This window comes from Anabrus simplex, chromosome 4 (assembly GCF_040414725.1).
Source record: "Anabrus simplex isolate iqAnaSimp1 chromosome 4, ASM4041472v1, whole genome shotgun sequence".
Taxonomy (NCBI): domain Eukaryota; kingdom Metazoa; phylum Arthropoda; class Insecta; order Orthoptera; family Tettigoniidae; genus Anabrus; species Anabrus simplex.
The window spans coordinates 327,586,878-327,608,933 of NC_090268.1; the positions used below are offsets into that span (position 1 = coordinate 327,586,878).

A 22,056-nucleotide genomic window follows, 5' to 3' on the forward strand; every position below is an offset into this window, starting at 1 on the left:
TTTATCAAATTATTTATCCACTGCAGTGTATATAAAGTGAAATTAAATTAGTGTTCTTAGTGGGGATCTATATTCCCACGATTCTATTTGCACTGATGTAAGTTGCGCCATTAGGTTAGTAAAAACAATATTTCTCGAATGAATTATTTATCTCGTAGACAGTTGTCGAAGAATTCATCTGCTTTCAAATTAATGTTGTTTTTGTTTGTTCAGAGTTATAAATTGTGAGAAAAGTTGTATTGTTATTATTATTATTATTATTATTATTATTATTATTACCAAGTTTGAAATATGCGTTGTTCATCATGGCAATATGCAGATTTAAAACAGCGTATTTAGCTTGTTTTTTGTAGCACGTAGGACGATTTTTTCACGAGCTGCCACTGAAATGGACAAATTAAGTACAAAACTTTAAGTAATTTGTATTTGCAGTACTAAGTGTACCTCATAGTAACTCTCCCACAGAAAGAGTTTTCAGTGTTGTTAGGAAAAATTCAGACAGAATTCAGGCCTACATTAAGTACATCCATCTGGAATCACTTATGGTTCTGAAGACAAAAATGTCATCTGGGGGGAGAAGTATGTTTCAAGAAAACCTACACTGAAAAGCAGCTGCTGGGTGTGAAACAAACTACAAGAATTTTTTTTATCGCAGAACTAACAAGTAATGAGCAAATTTTATTGTGTAATATGATATACTTTAGAATAGACTGCTGTAGGAAAGGGCAAATGGGGTGCTTTGGATTTGACTCGTAAACGTTTACAACAGGGGGGGGGGTTGCACGAGTTTATAAAAATGGGATTGCTGATAGCCCCCTTCAAAGGTTGGCACCTCTGTGTATGGACTGAAATATAAGTCCAGAATCAATTATTCTTTGTAGAAACATGCATAACTCACACAAGATGAACAATAACACACAACATATTTAGGATAAGGCTATAAGATAAAAACAGATGAATGCTTGAACAGATAAAACATGAAAAAATTAAATGAAATTTCTGCTCTCCATCTAGAAGAGCTCGCGTTGCTAATTGATTCAATTTTTTTCTAAGGAAGGAATCCTACAAAGGGAATACACCACACATTTCTGAGTAGCCATCGGCATTGTCATGTTGTCATCGTCTATTGAGGTTTCACGCTCGCTTGACCCTAACAAGATAATAAAGTCTTCAACATAAACGTTTGTGATACTTTCCCTCTCCTAAGCTTCACTTATCTCTGACTGTGTCTCACAATGTTGCTCCAGTCTTCTGAACTTACACAGCCTATGGCTTCCCAAAGAAGTCTTTCAACTTTTGAAACTGTAAAGAGTTGCAAATCAGTTCTATGATGTTAGAATGGCAATGATATGGTTGAAGGCGAACAACTTTATGCCAATGCCCCCTGGCTATTTCATTCACCACGTAAACTGGGTACTAGGGCTTGTTTTGTTTCACAAGATGCACGAGATCCCCTCTTCTTCATGTTATCGCGAACCAAAACATTGTGCTCCTTCATCCGTTCAATCAACTCATTATTTCTAGCTGCCAGTGTTGGTGCTTTATCAAGAATGAGCGAGTGAACTGACAAAGACCGTGGAAAGAACTGAGCACAATACAATACACAGCTGACAGCACGTGGCTACAGGAAACCACAGCTCGACACCACTGGTAACCGGAACTAGAGTCAAACACGCTCTATCGGAGAGATTGGCTGCCTATGATTGGTTGTTTATTAATTCACTTAGCCTCCGCCAAAAGGCGGTGTTTAAATGTCAAGTCGAAACTCATAAAAACTGAACTATAGTACTAAGAGTAATCAGAGCACTCAAACAAAAAACAGAAACACTTTCTATAGAGCGTTCCAACCTTAAATTGCAGTACAGCGTAGATGGAGCGCGCTGTTGCGAAATCGACTCGTGAAGATCACGCTCAAGTGCGACTCAAACAGGGCGTCACAGTTTTACATTTTTCGTTTGTAATTTTAAGTTCATTCATTCATAAATTAATATTTGTAGGATGGTAAAATAAATACAACATACCTTAATCACTAGCGTTGCTCTCAGACATTGGACGTACACCTTCTATCCTTTCTGCAGGCCTGATGTTCCCGCTTTGGATGAACCGGGTTCGGGAGATGGACTTGAGGACGATCCGGACGATGCAGAAAGTCGTATTAAAATCTTTTCATCGTCGACATCGTCCTGTAATTCGTCTGCATTCCACAAATCTCTTCCATTTTTCTTTACTTCATTCACGTAATTTGCCCAATTGTCTTATGTTTTTATGGCATAAAAATGTTAGTTCAGCATTTGGAACAAAACTATGTTCATTACCCGCATGAACTAAGGCAAATCACGGTCCTCGGCTTTTCGGTGGCCTAAGTCCCGAACTCACCCCTTCAATGGCAGCCTGTCGTGCAATTTTCACTGTTGTATCCTTTCATTCTTTTGTCACTGCCTGCCCAATATTTATCCACGATTCATCTGTGTAAATTATAGTTTTATTTTATGCCATCAAACGTTTTATCTCCCTGAGATATCTGTGCCTCCAATTAATAATTTTATCGGTTTCAATGAAAGCTGCTTTATTACCCCGTCTCAAATAACGGAAGCCTATATCATGTAAGAAGCGATACAACGTAGTTTTGGAAAATCGTGGCAAAGAATCTTCTCCATTTACCCAATTCAAAATTACGTTCAATGTCGGTGGTATATTAGCAAATAAAAGAGAGTGAACCACCCGACGCACTCCACTTCGCACAATTTCATCATATTTAATTTTCCTTGCATTTTTCTGCCATCCTTCTCTTTTTTGCTTTTTTTTTTTTTTTTTTTTTTTGCGGGAGTTTGCAAAGGACCATGTGTGTGTTCCTTCCTTATAGCAGTGATTGTTCTTTAGCTGTTTCACTGACTGCGCTGCTCATATTCATAGTCTTTAAAAAATAATCCAGGACACTCATAATATTGCGTTCTTTTCCTCTGAGTTTACCTACGGAACGTTTCTTTTTAATTTGACAATCCATTGTACATCCTTCTGCACTTTTTCTTCGATCTAAGAACTCCCCGCACGAGCACGAACTAACAACCACACAGACTACACAAACACAACAAACACAATCCACTTGTCCTCAAGAACTATACATTTATCACTGATCTTGTCCGGCCCCATGGCTTAAATGATTAGCGTGCTGGCCTTTGGTCCAGAGGGCCACAGGTTCGATTCCCAGTCGGGTCGGGGATTTTAACCTTCATTGGTTAATTCCAATGGCTCGGGGGCTGGGTGTGTGTGCCGTCTTCAGCATTATGATTCATCACAGGTAGGGCCACATTCTTATAGACGCACAGGTCGCCTATGCGGCGTCAACTCGAAAGACCTGCACTCAGCCTCTTCAGAGGCCACATGCCATTTTATATATATATATATATATATATATATATATATATATATATCACTGATCTTTATTTAATGAATCTAATAATACTGATTAAATGAACACCACTGCACATGGCTGTCAGTATATTTAAAAGCTCAGCCAGCCGAGTCACTCGTGAAACGTAAACAAACGAGATGTTCTCCCTGTCATAAATTAAGAGATAACGAGATAAGGACTTGAGGTATAATTGAAAAAACTTCCATATCCGAAGACCCTTTGCTTTGCTTTAACCACGCCATGATCCTTCTGCACTTTTTCTTCAAAATTAGATCCCCACGCACGAGCACGAACTCACGAACCACACAAACGAAATACACTTTCCCTCAAGAATTGTACATATGTCACTGATATGTATTTGATCACTATTATATATACTACTGACGAAATGAGCACTGAACTGCATTTGACTGTCTGGAAATGTTAAAAGCGCATGTTTGGGAGATCATTACCAGTACTTCAGCCAGCCGAGTCACGCGCAAAACCAAAATTCAAGGAGATATTCTTCCTGTCACAAATTAAGAACTAAGCAAGACAAGAACTTCGGGATTGTTTTAAAAATAACTTCCATATCTGAAGACCATTTGCCTTGCTTTGACCCCCCCATGCAAATTCAATAGGAAAGGCGTTGGCCAGCGACTGACTTTTTCGTGCCTGCACATAAAATTCCCTGAACATGACTGAAAATAAACACACATACTGCATTTTGTTATCATTTAAATTTAAAAATAAACTTATCTACATCAAGCTGAAATGTTTCTTTACCAGCAGTGAAAAAATTAGGAAAATTAAGAATATGAAATAGGAGTTGTGACAAGTTCTATGCAATGAAGATTTTGCATTTGGCAAAACTTTCCATTATATTACCATTTTCACATTAAATTATTTTTTTACATTTTTGTTGTTAATGGCAACAAATGCGCCTTGAAATTCTGTACATAACACGATATTCACCCATTTTAACTGATAACATTCTGTTCACGGATATTTGGCAAACCCGCTGCATTAGAGTAGGACAGCGCTACCCGCAAAATATGGGAGAAGGAAAGAGACGGAATTATCCCATTACTGCTGTACTGCAATTTAAGGTTGGAACGCTCTATAGACCTAGGATGTCACCAAAGAGATATTAACAAAAACAAATTTTAAAAAAGAGAATAACCCACTATCTCACAACACCAACATTTTCAATTAACAGACACAAAATCCTGTATGTTATAAGACCACATTACACAGAAACGTGTTTCCTATCTAACTGCAATGTTGAGATATATAAAGATAAGAACTCTGAAACAAACACATAGTTTTTATGTTAATCCAGCTTTCTTCTTATCCTACACTTCCCACATCAAGATTGAAGATCTATCAAAGTAACCCCTCAATGAGAGCTGAAGCCTCCCCTACAAAATTATGTGAAGACGTAATACAAATAAACAGCTTACCTTCTGTGTCTGTTGCACTATCAAGTATTTTCATAAATTTTGTCTTCAGAGAAGATGAGCTGCCATTGGTCTTCAGTTCAGTAGGTACTTCTATAGCAGGACTGGCACGGCCTGTGCCAATTGATACAACACACTGTAGGCCGTTCCCAGGCCACAGATGTTGAGCTTCATGTATGGCGACTGCACATGGGTTGTTCACCAAGATACCACCATCCTTCAAACATTGAAGAGAGACGTGAATAAATTTCATACCATAGGTATGATATAATTACTGAGATGGACATCATTATCAGTAGTTAACTTTCTACACATTTAGTTGAATGATGTCTGCCTCCATAGTGTAACTGTTAACGATATTAGCTGCTGTTCTTGAAAGACTGGGTTCAATTCCCGGTACTACCAGAGATTTAAGATGACAGGAAGGGCTGGTATGTGGTTTAAATGGTATGCATAACTCATCTCCAGTGAGGATGTGCCTGAAGAAAGCTGCATCGCCTCAGGATGAGGACACGAGTTTACTTTTTTCTTTTTATTACAAATTATATTCTTACATCTGGCTCAGATCCATTTCTAACAAGACATAGTATTTACAGTGCACTACACCTTCTGGTACAGGCAGGAACAAATTTGTTACTTTCATTAACCTTTCTCGGTCTCATCCTAGGTTTTAACATTATAAAACTGACGGAGGTATGAGTAATGTCAGTAATGCCATTCTTCAAGAAAGTGTTGCTCAGAGAGTTCCTTGGTGTATGCATTTTGGTGGCCCTGGCAGACTGGCATGTGCAGCACCTTCTGGTTCCATGAGGAAAGCAATGGGAGACTACTTCACTCCTTACTTCCCTAGTACATGCCTTCTGACTACCTAAAAGAGTTGTTGGAGATCTAACAGCCTCTGGGATGATGAGTCCACATACATACATACATGCATGCATACAAGGTTGATATTTCTTCAACGAAAACTATATTAATCTGACTTATAATGTTCAATACAGTACAGTTTCCATGCCAGAAAATTGATTTTATATATATGTTTTGAGTATGATAAGCAAATTTTTTTAATGTTTAAAATATAATCATAACTTTTAGTTAGAATGCATTCAATTGCAAGGGAAATATTGGAGTTCTCTTTATATCAGTATCACATGCTGTTTAACAAATCGGGCAACAAGGTCTCTCCACAACTGTCAGCAATTGTGCCTCATTCCTGGTAACACTAATAAGCTTGAGATAATTAATAAACATTTGGTACCAGGTGTTTCAGGGGACATCTCTGGTTTGTCTGGTTCCTGGAGGGACCCAATATATGGCCACTTGGGGTATACAATGTTAGGGCACAAGAAAGATAGATTAACCGAGTTGATAGCAGGCAACAACAAGAAGGTTAGGCAAGCTACTGGCATGTACAGATTGTGATGGGGAGGACAACAGAGTAAAGGTGCAGCTGAAGTTGATGGAACTTATCTGTGGCTTTCCTAATTCAGACACAAACTTCAGCATCACGTTACGAGCAACTATGCTTCCTGAACAGGTGAAGCAATCAACTTTTTTTCAGCCAAGTGGTTTTGACACTGATTTTGGCCTGAGTAACTGCTATCCCAACCTTCATAACTTTGATTGTTTGAAAGTAAAACATAGGCCAATATGTTGGCTGCATGGAGGCCAACTAGAGTTGAACATCATCATTGCCCAAAAGTCCCACTTGGTGGTCATGTCTTTATGTCTATATCAAGTTTATAGGTTCTGACACCATTGTTAGCTGGTTTGAGTCCCGCTGGTGGAAGAAATTTTCACCATCAGAATGTTGGTCAGCAGGATAGGAGACACGGTGGTATACAATCTCTAATTACTAGATTGCGTGCCAAAAGTCTGGATTCAATTTCAAACCTCCCTACAGTGTTTATATAAGGTAAGGACATATGACGCTACTGATGGTGATTCGTCCGCGGATGGTGATGATAAGTCCTGAGCTGACCCCTTTGTATTGACAGGACGTGCTGACACCGGTTTCAACCTCTTCCTATCTGATCATCATCATCATCATCATTTGCATTATGGCAAGAAGAGAAAGAGCCTTGTCATTTTGAGGACTAAAATCAGGCCTGTATCCATGATATGAAAAAAAAAAAAAAAAAAAAAAAAGTTAAAATATAACTGGTTTAAGAAACAACAGCTATTCAGTTTGGAGATTGCAAAGAAAAGCAATATAGGAATCTGACAGTTTAAAGCAAGCAGATGGTGGCTGTGTAGATTCATGGAAAGGAACAACCTATCTCTTCACATGAGACCTCTATGCCTGTGACTGCCAAGGGAGTATACCAAGAAAATGGTGGAATTTAGATTCAAAATTAATTTTGCATCACAATCCATCCACTCATTTTCCAAGGTGAAGCATAATTAAAATAAAGTAGGAAAATTATGTGAATAAATACAGCAAGTTATTTCTGTTACAACAACTGAAAAACATTACCATGAAAAAATTCACATTTTGGGTTTCATTTTTGACAAGAGATCTGAAGAATGCTGCATTAAGAAACAGACCAGGTATTTAAATCTGAAATGGTATGCCCCTGAATGAGCAGTAATACACACCTGGTGCAGGTATTCTCCCAGTCGGAACTCCTCAAAATAAGCAGGAGCAGCAGCTGAAGCCCTGGCAGCTTCCCACATTCTGTACTTGTTACTGCCTACATACTGTGATTGCATCTTATGTGGCAAGGAGTAGTTTCGGAACACATATGCCATAACTTTAGGCTGATTTACAACAGCAGATACAGCAGCAATCTATATAAAGAACAAAAAACAAAAGAACATGAAAATATATGAACCAATACATCTAAAATGAACTAGTGTTCAAGTATGAGAGCTAACATAAAAGTAAAGGAAACAAACAGAGAACAACAACTTTACATGTAAGAATGCTTTTGATAGCACACACACAAAAGATCTCACTAGTTGGGTTTTGTGTCAGCCTTTTCATTTCTATATAACTACATCTGTACTAATTTGTTTACCAAATATATGCCTTGGTCTACCCGTAAAGTTCTTATCTTCTACACTTCCCTACAAAAATATCTGATCAAATCCTGGGTGTCCCAAGATGTGTCCTATCAATCTATCCTTTCTTATGGTCAAATTTTGCCAAATTGTTCTTCTCTTACTAAATGGCTTCATTTACATTTATGATTTGATCTATCCATTTCACCTTTTTGCAACCTCCTGTAGCACCACATTTCAAAAGCTTGCCCTAATTACTGACGTGTTACTTCCATGCACTGCCATGTTTCACAGAAAGAAGAAGATGATGATGATGATGATGATGCTTGTTGTTTAAAGGGGCCTAACATATAGGTCATTGGCGCTGTAACGGACTCTTCACTTCACCGGCAACTACTGTTATGAACCTCGCCACGCACATAACCTTTTTCTACTATTAATATGGACTTACCCTCATCAGGATACACACCGCATTTTCTCTTGAACTGCAACTTGCATACTTATGTGAATTCGCACACATCATACCTTGCACGAACTCTGCTCTATCCACTTTTACGATCTACGATAATCTAACTTCCTTTTCGCTGCCTGACGTCATGTGACATCGCCCGCTTTGTCACGCATGCTCCACTAACCTCTGGAATCTTCCAGACATATTTCTCATTATTCCACACTATAAATACCCGGCCTTCCTCTGAATGTGTTGAGATGGACTTTGGCCTGTGTGGAGGGAGGAACCTTTAACGTCATCTCCGTCCTTAGCGACATGTGCCCTGGACTCTCCATTTTCGGGCAGAACTACTTGGTTCAAGATGAGGTATGACAAACTGATAATGTCCTTATTGTAAATACTTCAATGTTGCATTTGGAGCTATTTTCTTTACATATTCTAACTGGGAGCAGTGCATATCCAGGCCGAGATTTCACTTGTATTTTCAACATCTAAGCCTCTATTGACTAACTAGTGACAATTTGCTTTCCAAATGTGCGTGTGGTATATCGGCAACTCTGCGACTCCTATACACACTTGTGCTTAATCAGTGCTTCACCATTTAGGTTTTTGCATACTTTGAGACTGTTTCATTATAGTATACAGTGACTTACGCCTGCATGACAACGTTAATTTGTGCCTATTCGGCTGATAATTGAAGAGGTGGCGACTTTCATATTACATTTGGAGTTTTACTTAGAAGACTTCATGCTGGTATACTCCAACCTGGTAACTGTGTACATCCTTTTCTTATTCTCGTTGTTCAACATTTCTCTTTATACCGTATTCATCCCTTTCCTCTCCTGGCCTATTCTCTTATTTGCTTTCATTCTCTTGGATATTTTATTCTAGGTGTAACAAATTTGTATTACATGTGGTTGGGAAAATTCCGTATTTGTACAGACTTCTATTCATAAAATATTGTAAAAGCTTGATTTAATTCTTCTAATATATCTATTTCCAAATTTTATCTTGGTTTCTCATCTATTTTCACCCGTCATGTCCCTTATTTCTCCTGCCATTTTCTTTTAATATTATCTAGCATAGTTTCCACTGCGCCATCTGTGGTTATTCTGGAATGCTTATTGGAGAACTTTTTTTACCACGGCCTCAATTCTCAATTTGGCGTTTTACTCATTGCGTAAATTTACTGCCTACCGTTTGAAAGTACTCGGTGTTACCGATACTTTGGATTTCCCTCGGCTGGATTTATAAATAAATATATATATATATGCATATACCCCCATAAAAGGGGTTACAGCGCCTAATGGTACAAAATGAGATGAAATGTAATGACAATTTAAAATTTCAAAATTTGTCCACTGACCAGAATGAATGGTTGAATATGAATTTAAAATAATCAGTGGATCCAACTCACAATTAAAGCTCAAAATAATTCCAAAATCTATCCACTGACTAGAATTCATAATTACTATGAACAATGATTATGAACTTAAAACAATCAGTGGATCAGACCCGCAATGCTCCATCTTACCAGATACTAACAATGGTATATACTGACCAAGGGGCTGCTTCCAAAGTACAATCCTGAATCAATGATGCTTGTAGTCTAAAGGGGTCCAAAATCCAGGTCAACACCCCCTCATAATAGTATTATCACTAATAAAGTAGTACCATGACAAACCAAATACCTAGTGTGATCACTCTGCTCTCTTAACGTTGGTGGCTCCGCCGGAGTGTGGCGCTGCAGTCGCAACGAACCAGCTGCAACAACACGTGCGCCAAATTGTCGACTAAGGTAATAGCGTTACAAGTAATGAACTTCATTCCAGTTCCGTATTGACTTTAAATATCTAAGATGAAATTCTAAAATAATTTAATTGTATAATGTCCATCTATTCAATACACGTTTGCCATTTGATAAATGGTCTGTCTAAAAAGCTACATAGGGCATGTTTTTACCTAGCCTAGAGGTCATCAGCTAAAATAAGAAAGATGAAAGACATACAAGACATACAACAACAGTGATACATTTAAAAAAAAAACTTGAGATCAAATACAACCAACAAATCCAATGAAAATCTATGTTTAAAATGTACATAGCTTCAATCTTGGACGAATTTAGTTGTAAAATATACGGTTGGATCCAAACCTGTTTCCGAAAGTCGGAATTAATATCTGCAGTGCTTTGTGTGTGCAATCAACTAGTTTTCTATTATTTTGAGAAAATGTCATACTGTTTCATTCCTGGTTGTAAATAGGGTTATGGAAGGAAGCCTGATGGTAGATTTTTTTACACTGCCAAAAGAAAATAATTTGTTTACGAAGCAGACGAGAATTATTCCACGGAAAGATAAGCAATTGTCAACCAAAAGTAGAATATGTGACCTACATTTTTCAGCAGATTGAATTAACTTATAAAGGTGGACTGTTTCGTTGTGGACGGTAAAAAAGTTGAACTTCCTTGTGTGAGGTGGAAATTAAAACCAGGAATAGTACCTCATATTTTTCCAAATTTACTGACATACCTATCTACTGAGATAAAATCGCGAAAGGCAGCCAGTAGGAAAAGGAATGATGACAGTATCAAGACGATAAGGAACAAGAATCACGATGTGAGTGAAGCAGTGATGGTAACAGTGAGCGGTAAGGTTCAAGGTCAGCCTAGTTGTAGTCAAATTAACAGCCAGTCTAATTCCTTTACCGATGTCCAAAAGCCAATAGTGTCTCTCAAAAGGAGACTAAAGAACGCACCTCGTAATTTAATGCGAGCTAAAAGTTTCTTTCCTGTCAAAGTTAGAATTGATTTCTTACAGGGGCAGATTAAGAACATGGAATGTTTAATACTTTATGTGCTCTGTTTAAAAAGTCTTTTTTTAAGTATGTAAAACACAATATTTCTTTTGCTTTTTGTAATGTTCCATTTTATCTTGTGTGTTCTCGTCTTAAATTCCAAAGATATTTCTTCGTGGGGACTGAGAATATTATTTACAACTCTTTGACAGTATTATTTTTAAATCTAAACAACTGGGTGTTGTATTTGGTTATTCGCAAATCAGTGTAACTTCCTCTAAAAGCAGCTAACCGTGTAGCGTTGGTGTTAAGCTCCACTAGTGCCACTCTGCGGGAGCGCGCTTGAACTCCGCAAGTGATCTCACAAGGTATTATATTCGTCATCGTAGAACCATGGTATTTCTCATGAAGTGGTACCAATCACAAGTAATGTAGACACACGGTGTTCCTCACATTGTGGTACTACTCACAAGTAACGCAGACCTATGCTGTTTCTTACATAATGGCGCCACTCATAGGCAACACGGTGTTCTTCACATAATGATACTACTCACAGGGACCCGTACTAGCCCATGGTGTTACTCACATAGTGGGTTCTAATCATAGGCAATGCCCAGATCCGTGGTGTTCCTCGAAACTCAGACTCATGATGTCCACAACCAGATGCTGAAACACCCCAGCAAGGATAGCGTCCTTTTTTTCTCCTTGGGGTCTTCCAACCGAACCTTGACAGAGGGGAGCCTCCGTCATAATGGCAGATACTATACACGGGTACTGTAAACCCATAGTGACCCACCCACAGACCCATGGTATTCCTCACACAGTGATACTAATCGCAAGAAAAGTCGACTCATGGTGTTCCTCGTGTGATGGTATAATCACAGGTAATCTCATGGTTCAAAATTCAGCATCCCTTCGTCGCCCCTTATGACAGGCAGGGGATACCGTGGTTGTATTCTTCGTCTGTGTCCCCCACCCACAGGGGATGAGTGTTTGGTGTGCGCGAGTTATTTTAATTCACTCAAGTCCGTCAGCAAGCCGGTTAGAACCCCGCTATCCACCACGTTGCTAGAGAAGTGTAGCAGGTTTGTGGTCCACAGAAAGGTCTACAAAAATATCTTTCTAATACACTTATTTATGTTTGATGTAAACAAATTTCTATTCTTAAGTCTTCCTTGCTTAAGCTAGTCACGAATTTTTTATCCTCTTACTTCTGCCATCATTAATATTATTCTACTATTGAAGTAAGAATATTCATCTACTTCCTTTCAGATTTCATTTCCTAATCTAATGTTTCCTGACTTCATTTATCACTATTTTATCATGCTCCCTTAGATGTCCTCAGAATTTTACCGAAACATTTTAAATTATAAGTTGAGAAGATAGTAAAATTGCACTAGCCAGCTCAGCTGGCTTAAAAATGGAACAATATCTATTCCATATTTAAAATTCCAGTTGCTGAGATGATACTGATTTAGAAGAACTGGGATGACTAGGAGAGAACCCATCTCTGTGAAGATGTGTATATTCCTATCCCATCTTTGATATTAGAATTAGAAAGATGTTTTTGAAGACTATCCTTACTGGGGTGTTTCAGAATCTGGTTGTGGACATTACAGGTCTGTGTTTCGAGAAAAGCCATATATCTGCGTGTTGCCTGTGATTAGTGACACTATATGAGCGATGCCATGGGTCTTTATCTTTAAAGGAGTTTACAAATACCAATGGTAATGTCTGTAACATCTTCAGTTTTTGAGATATAAGTATCATCATAAAAAAGAATTCTACCTCTTTCAGTCCTTTTTACAAACCCCCTTAACCCATTCGCTTACCTTATAAACATAAGTTACAGACCTTTAAATTACCATTTAAATGCTGGTGTTTATAAGGTCCATGCAAGACTGTGCTTAAATGATAATATCACTGCAACTACTAGTTCAAATGTTGTCAAACTTTCATAGAAATTCTCCTATTAAAGAAAGAGGTGTAATTCCCTTTAGAGCTTCCCTTCATACAATTTTTTAAAATTTAAAATGATTTATATGACTTTTATGGCTTATCTTTGTTGTTGTTTTGTAGCTCTTTAAAATGAAACACTGATCACATCCTCCTCCAAACACAACTCAAACCACACTGACAGGATAATATTCCTAATGCTCCTATTACATCACATGCACAGTACGTTACCTTACAAATATCCAATGATGCATCATTTAGCATGGCCTTCATGATGCTCAGTTCCACTAGCAACTGTGTAATCCATAACAAACTGAAAATTTGGGGTAAACATAACTGCAGAGATAGTGAAACAAGGCAATGATTTAGGTATCCAACTGCCTGATCTTCTGAGGGTTACATAGGTAACTGACCAGGTGTCAAATATGAAGAAGGCCCTTGATATTTTTAGTAATCTCCTCTACCTGGACATTATAATTATATTGTCCGACTCGTTGGCTGAATGATCAGCGTACTGGCCTTCGGTTCAGAGGATCCTGGGTTCGATTCCCGGCCGGGTTGGGGATTTTAACCTTCATTGGTTCATTCCAATGGCCTGGGGGCTGGGTGTTTGTGCTGTCCCCAACATCCCTGCAACTCTCACATCACACACAACACTATCCTCCACCACAATAACACGCAGTTACCTACACATGGCAGATGCCGCCCACCCTCATTGGAGGGTCTGACTTACAAAGGCTACACTCGGCTAGAAATAGCCACACAAAATTATTATAACTATCTTTACATACTGCTGACTAAATACTTTTGCCTACCATAAATCCTCACATATACACTCCCCTTGGTGATTTATTATTCCTGGAATGTCCTTCCTGGAACCAGTTTCTGCCTGAAAGCTACTTTCAGCAGTTTCCTTCGAATCAGCCATTCTTAGTTCAAAATACTTTTTTAAAAGTTATATGGTAAACTTTGCAGAATTTGTTCATAAAACACTGCCAGTTTTCTGACTTGGGGAATTGAATAAAAAATATCCCAACAAAATACCTTTAATTGTAAGGGAGATAGAAGAAGGCCTATACCACACAGATGGTTTTTCTGAGATGCCCCACCTTTTTAGGACATACAGTAGAACCTGTTTATCCTAAATAATGGGGACGGAGCCACTTCGGTTGACACGTTTTTTCGGATGGCACATGGAAAATATTTTCGGAAGTTAATATCGAAATAAAAATGCATAAACTCTGTTAAGCAAAGGTACATACTGTATATTAACATTAAAATGTTTACATAATGTCACTCATTGTATAAAATCAGTGATTTGCTTCTGAATTTTCTTGATGCAGTGCTGTCGTGCAGCTATGTCACGCCACCGTTTAATCAACAATACATCAGCAGGACATTAGTTGGACTGTGTGAGACCAAGAAGAGGGGTACGGGAGAGATTCCTCTGAAAAAGGATACAGGCTGCATTACAGCGGAGGACCTGAAGCAAAAAATGGAGTGCCCATCATACTTAGAAAAGAAATCCAAGAATTTGTGGAGTCTACAAAATGCATCAGCGATAGGATAATGGTGATGAGACTCCAGTCTGAAAATGGCATGAAAGATCTATTCCAGCTGTATGCCCCACAAATGGGTTGCATAGATGAACATCTAGAGGACTTTTTAGAGGAAGTGAAGAGACAAATAGAAGATAAGGAAGTGCTACTGATGGGAGATCTAAATGCACAAGTTGGAATGGAAAGACAAGGAAAGGAAGATGTTGGGCCCTTTGGATATGGAAATGTAAATCCAGAAGGCGAGTTGTTGGTGGATTTTTGCATGAGGAACCAAATGATTGTTGGAAACACCTGGTTTAGGAAGAAAAAAAGTCAGAAGATTACAAGGTATGGTTGGGGAGACAGACGAACAAAGACCATGACCAAGACCATGACCATCGAGAAAGTACACCGGAAGAACCTTTTAGATGTTACAGCCATGCCTGAAGAAACCTTTGGTGGAGATCATAGAGTTGTGACAGGAAAACTGAAAGTGGGAAAGACTGAAAAAACCCCATTAAGAAGAGAGAAAACCATTAAAGTATGGAAGTTGAAGGAGAAAAGCATACAAGAAGAATTTCAAAGGGAAATAATACCCTTGGTACCCAGGACGGAGATGTGGAATGTTTAAAATGAATGGAAAGGATTTAAGGAAGCACTCGTTGGATGTGCAGAAAAGGTATGTGGTAGAACATCAGGAAATGTGAAAAACAAAGAGAGACACTGGTGGAATGGTAGGGTAAAGAGTAAAGTGAAGGAAAAGAAAATGTCATGGAAAACATCTAAGACTGAAGAAAGTAGAAGAAAATATGTGGGGGCAAAGAATTTGGCCAGGAAAGTAGTGGAGGATGAAAAGAGGAAAAGCTGGGCCGTATTCACACAGAAATTGAGAGATGATATGCAGGGCAGCAAGAAATTGTTGTATGGTATCTTAAGAAACAAAAAAGAGAGATCAAGTAAACACCAGATTTGTGACAAATGAAGACGGCATAATATTAACAAAGCCAGAAGGAATAAGAAATAGATGGAGAGAGTATTTTCAGAAGTTGCTGAACTTGAGAAATAATAACAGTCATTTAATGGACCACCAGGAAAGTCAATTAGTTGATGAAGAAATGGATAAAGAAATTACAATGAATGAAATTGAAATGGCATTTAAAAAATGAAGAATGGAAAAACTGCTGGAATAGATGAAATTTCAGTGGAGATGATAAAGGGAGCTGGAGTTGTAGGCCTGCAGTGGACATATCAAGTTCTCAGGATTGCCTGGGAAGATAAGGAAGTCCCTTAGGATTGGCAAAAAGGAATAATCATCCCAATTTTCAAGAAAGGCAATAAGAAAGTATTGAGGAACTACAGGGGAATTACTCTGACATCCCATGTTGCTAAGATAATGGAGAGGATACTGGAAAGTAGGATAAGGTTGAGGGTTGAAAATCAGATATAGGGAAAAGAGTTTGGTTTCAGAAATGGAAGGTCAACAATAGAGCCCATTTTCATTATGAGACAACTAATGGAAAAGCAATGGGAGTATGGAAATGATATGGTGACGACATTCATTGACATTGAAAAGGCAAATGTCAGTGTCCCCAGGACTGAAGTTGGGGACAGTCTGGTGCAATAAGGAATTGGACAGGGATTAATAAAAATGATCATGGCACTGTACAAGGAATGTTGTAGTTGCATGCAAACATAAGTTGGTTCAAAATCACTAGTGGGCTGAGACAGGGAAGTGTTCTATCACCAATCCTGTTTACAAAACTAATGGACAACATCATGAAAACAGCAAATGCAGCATATGGAGGAAGGGAAATGAACATGTTATTTGCAGATGATATTGTGATTTGGGAAGAAGACAACATAAAGGTTCAAGAACAGTTGGATGTGGTGAATGGGAAGATCGAAGAATGTGGAGATTGAAAATAAGTGTAGAAAAAAGTAAAACTCTTGTTATGATTAGAGGGGAGAAGGAAGGGAAAGGTCAGACTGAACTTGCAGACAAGCCCCTGGAAGTAGTGGAGACGTTCATATACCTGGGGAGTGAATTCATGGAGAAGCTAGACTGGATACTGAAATTAGTAAAAGGATTCAAACTGGAAGCTGTTTCTATCATAGTGTAAGAAACATGTTATGGGACAAGGATATGCCAATGGAAGCAAAGGAAACTATGTGTATGTGTATGTTTAGTCATCAGTCTGAAGGCTGGTTGGATCCTCAACAACTCTGGCCTAGGCATCACTGAAGAGGCGTACTAGGGAAATGAGGAGTGAGGTAGTTTCCCGTTGCTTTCCTCACTGAACCAGAAGTTGCTATTACATATCATTCTGCCAAATGGCATTACTAGCATCACTCATACCTCAGTCACTTTCATACTGTCAAAGCCAAGTATATGACAGAGACAGATCAATGAAAGTAACAAAATTGCTCTACCCTATACCAGGAGACATAGTGCACTGTAAACACTAGATCCCGCCAGCAAAGGCACGGAAACTATGTACAAGATGCATTATGTACCCATAACTTACAGAGCAGAAACTTGGACAATGACAAGGAAGGATGACAGTCGAATACAGGCAGCCGAAATGAAGTCCTTGAGGAGTATGATACAGAAGAGTAGAAGAGAGAAAATAAGGAATGAGAAAATCTGGGAAGAAATTGGAGTGGAAAAAATGAAGGATAGAATAGAGAAGAGTCGATTAAGATGGTTTGGGCACATAAAGTGAATGAGTGATGAATGAATGCAAAAAAAAAAAAAAAAAAAAAAAAAAAAAAAAAAAAAAAAAAAAAAAAAAAAAGTTATGGAAATGCAAATGTTAGAAAGACCACGAAGGAGATGGAAGGACACAATCCAACGCGGTATTAGAGAAAGAAACCTGGACCGGGACACAGTGCTGGAGGAGGAATGGTGGAAAGACCGAACAAAGTGGCTGCAGTATAGTCCGAGCAGTAAACAAGATGAAACTCCCGCAACCGAAGCAACCTTAACCACAGTGTACATAATCTTCATAACAAATAATACAGTAATAATAATAATAATAAAAATGCAGTAATAGTAATAATTTCTGCCTGTTCAAAAAAATGTCTCATGGAATGAACTAGATGGTAAGAAACAGTTTTGTTTTATGCTACATGTGCATTCTGGTATAAGTTATGATATAAAAATAGGGTTTACCTAGTAGCTCTCAGCACATATAGCAAGAGAATTACTAATATTGACGGCTAAGAATGAAAGGGTAAAAACAAAATATTAAAATACAATTTTGCCAGAGCATTTCGGTTAAGCCAGGTTGTGGTTAAGCAGGATTCTACTGTATTTTAAAATTCACTCATCCAGAGCTTTCAAACAAAATAGTAATAAAAATTGTCAGAACTGGGCCAGTCGAACTCTAGAAATAAGCATTAATGTATGAACCCTTAATTTTGTTGGGTAAAAGTGGTCACACATGCTTGACATGACATGGGGTTTTATGGACACCAACGATGAGTACACGTCATTGATTACTTTTAAAAAATTATGCAGTTAGGTTTACAGAGTTTACATTTGGACACAAAACATCTCTAGTTTCCTGGCTCAGGAAGGTGAATAAGTAAAATTCAACGCAGTATCTTTAACGGTTGAGGAGTTACAGGTTTTTCTACTTTTCCAGTGAGTTTTTCTGAGGAACCTGCCACTTTAAGATTTAGTTTGGAATTCAATGATCCAGAACTTTCATATGGCATAATTATTAGAACTGGCTCATGGTATACATTATATACAGGCAGGCATCAATTTCTGAAAATGAGACAGTCTGTCATAGTGCACTGGCACTGCTGGTGGCTCAAGTAGCCTACGTAGTGGCCTTGACAGTATGCACTAGCCATGTGTTTTGGTAGGTGTGCTATTTACCAACTGATGAGCCCAAATTAACACACTGGGGTGAAACTCTGACAACCAGAAATGAGTTAGCTGGAAAATGTATAATGTCCAATAATGGACCAACTATATTGATGTACATAAATTTACTCACAAAAATTTTATTTTATATGTAATCTTAATTCAATACGGAACCAATAATGAAGTTTATAACCTTGAAATTTACTCAGTCAGGACAAATATTTCAGGCTTCCCATGGGAATCAACATCTATATTAGCTCCCTTTATACCGTACAGGGGTCTTATGTGGCATCACTGACATGTTGCAGTCCAGCACCATCTGTTGGCCTGTTTGTGCACTCATCATTGGAGTCAAAACCCCATGTCATATCAAGCGTGTGTGGCCATTTTTACCTGACTTGTTGCTGTCTAGCACCATCTGTTGGTCATTTTGTGTACTTCATTTTGATGTCATTAAACCCCACGTAATGCCAATCATGTGCATCAATTATTACCTCTCTACCTCCAATATTCCGTGAAGTATTGCCTCGTTAAATGTTAACGGAATTTTGAGCCACCCTGTATATTGATGATATACTTACCTTTGGGCAGATATCATCTCTGGTTGTCTTTATCATTTCTATTTCCCCAACATATGTTTTCAGAAGATGTTCCCACATATCAGTACTATAATAGGAATGACTCCAAACAAGGTTGCTTGTACCCCAGAATGCACTTTGGTTGAAGATTTTTTTACTCATTTCTTTATACAGAAAAGAAACTTCCTCCAGACTCTTCTTCTGAGCTCCTACACAGACAAAAGACAGGTATGACAGAGGGTAACACAGTAGGTTAAACAATCTAATAAATCACTAATAAACAATAATGTAGAAAGAAAGTAGTGACATTAGAGAAAGCCTTTGTTACTGTATTCCAAAAGAACAGATTTTTAGTTGATAATAGCTGTCTAATGAAAAATAAAATCATCATATAATTCAGGTGTGGGAAGAAATTAAATATGAACATTTACTACTAGCAAGTTCTTTTTACGGGTTGGACTGTGTTGTTTTATGCACCTTAAGGTTGCCAAAGTTTTCAATGCACTACAGTAATCTTCGACAAGTCAACTGATGTACCTCTCCTTGATCCAAAAATAATCAGTCTGTCATCTAGATAAGATATAGTGCAATGTATTAAAAAGTTTATAACCTGTACAAAAAGTACGTAACTCAATGACACAGTCCAACCTGAAGAAGTAACTTAATAGTAGTTTAAAAGACTATGGAAGCTTCATCTGTAAGATACACTGCAATCTGCTTTTAAAGAAATATACATAAGAAAGGTATTCTTGTTTTGAAATTCAATGGATCTGATAAGCAAATCTACAGCAATGAAGTCACTATATAAAAAAAGGCTCTATTATTTTCAGTTCTTTATCTTTAATTTTCTAAACTTTATAAAGAATAATTTATTGGTGCTTGGATTTCTAATATATACAGCTGATTTTACATTGGACAAAGCATGCTTTCTGCCCTTGTTGTCAAGAAATATACAAAATCTATCCTATACCCTCTTTCTTTTTGGTCTTCATACTCTGCATGTACACCATCACAAACGACATCCAGACAAGGCATCCATGAACGTTATTATATGCTGACAATGTCATGCTAGCTAACGAGACACGTAAGGGCCTCGAACAGCAAGTACATGAGTGGAAATTGGGATGAAATTAAATCTGAAGTGAACTAATTCAAACACCTAGGTTCATGCATCACCACATGTCAAGATAAGAGTCAGTGCAGCATGGATGAAATAGCACCAAGTTACTGAAGTCCTGTTCAATAAGAAAATTCCATTGTAACTAAAACCTAAAGTCTACTGCACAATGGTCAGACCGGTCAACCTGTATGAAGCTGAATGCTGACGTACAACATCAAAGCATCAATAGACACTTCATGCAGTGGAAATGAAGATGCTGCAATGGTCCGATGACTTGACTTTACTAGACCATATCAGGAACAATGATGTGCAGAAGAAATTCAAGTTTGCCACAATCACAGAGAAAACATGTGAATCACACCTGCGATGGTATGGGCATGTAATCTGTAGCAATGAAACCTCAGCTGCAATGACTACCCTCCAACTGAATGTGGCTGGCTGGACCAGGTGAGAGATTACATGCGGCTCTCGAAACTCAACCCTCGGGATGCTATGGATGGAGTGAATTGGAGAAAACATTGCAAGAAGGAAGCACACAAATGGGAAAATGCAAAGAAGATGAAGTGATGGAAGGAGAGGCAACAGTGGAGAAGTGCCATCAACACCTTGACCTGGCAGGAGTTGGACAAATGAATATGATGATGATGTCCAAACTCCCATAGTCGAGTATGGTTGATTAGTGGATTGAGATTAAAGAAACCTCTCTGAACATGGATTTATTATGGTTTTTAGGACATGTCAGACACACTTGAATCATGAATTATTGCATCAGCTATTTTTGTTAACAAGAATACAGGATGACTGCACGTTAATCGTGGCTACATACTGAAAAGAATGCAAAAATTTCAGAATGTCTCGAGAAAGAAGTTTACATGAAGAAATAAGTGATCTCTTGGTTTATCCAATTTCAGAACATGAGCTAATTCCGTTGGATAGAAAAAGTCATATCGACATGAAGATAAATCAAATATAGATGTGGTATTTGATGGTCTCAATTTACCACCCTTGCTTCAGTCATTAATGGACCTGTCTCTTATGCCCAAGTTTTCTCAGCATATTGTGGATCAAATTTTCCTGGGCAAATCAGGTGATAAGTACACTGCCACACCCCTTCACAAAATATTCTTTGTATCAAATTTTTAGGCCTGATGTTCATCACTGAGATTAATCACAAAGCTAATCTGAAGATGTTTCGAATTATAGATACTGTTTTAAAATCCCCATATATTTTCTACAATCACTATCATCCTCTTCTCCCAATATCCAGCTCCTGCAGGGCATTTATGGCACTTCTCCACCTTCCGCTCTCTTTCCATCACATTGTTGTAGTCCAGGTTTATTCTTCTTGCACTTCTCTTTATTGAATCAATCCACCTTGTTCAAGGTCTCTCCCTCTTGCTCTTTTTCCCCTCGAACTTCATCTCCAGTACCTGTTTTGGTATTCTTCCTTCCTCCGTCTTCTTTATATGGCCAAGCCATCTTAGTTTACTCCTATCAATTCTCTCATTTAGGTTTTCCATTCGGACCTCCTTTCTCAAATTGTTTCTCAGTCTGTCTTTCCTGTCATACTTCTTACGTATTTCATTTCACTGGCTTGAATTCTACTCTCCTCCCTACTTGTAACTGTCCAGGTCTCAGCCGCATAGGTCAATAAAAGTGCATAATACATTCTGTACATAGTGGAACCTCAGTTTTCTGTTTTGGAGGGACCCCAGAAAAAAATCGTACAACATGGGAAAACGGAAAATTCAGGAATGAATGGAAACCATCAACAATTTGGCTAAACATCACAAAAATGAAATATGTTTAATCATAATCTTATGAACACTCTTAAACCAAACCAAACCACAGCCCCAATGGGCCTTCACCTACCAAGTGACTGCTGCTCAGCCCGA

The 22,056-nt window shown here is 38.1% G+C and overlaps 1 protein-coding gene across 2 annotated transcripts in view; it reads right to left on the reverse strand.

The window, feature by feature from the left end:
* The window catches only part of LOC136871953 (calcium-independent phospholipase A2-gamma), a 65,339-nt gene that overhangs the window by 26,421 nt on the left and 16,862 nt on the right, over positions 1-22,056 (reverse strand). For both annotated transcript variants that reach the window (XM_067145707.2, XM_067145709.2), the window contains exons 6-8: positions 19,045-19,250; positions 7,447-7,638; positions 4,855-5,068 (exon numbers count right to left, since the gene is read on the reverse strand). In XM_067145707.2, the coding sequence (XP_067001808.2) occupies positions 4,855-5,068; positions 7,447-7,638; positions 19,045-19,250 (612 nt within the window). The remainder of the gene's footprint in view (positions 1-4,854; positions 5,069-7,446; positions 7,639-19,044; positions 19,251-22,056) is intronic.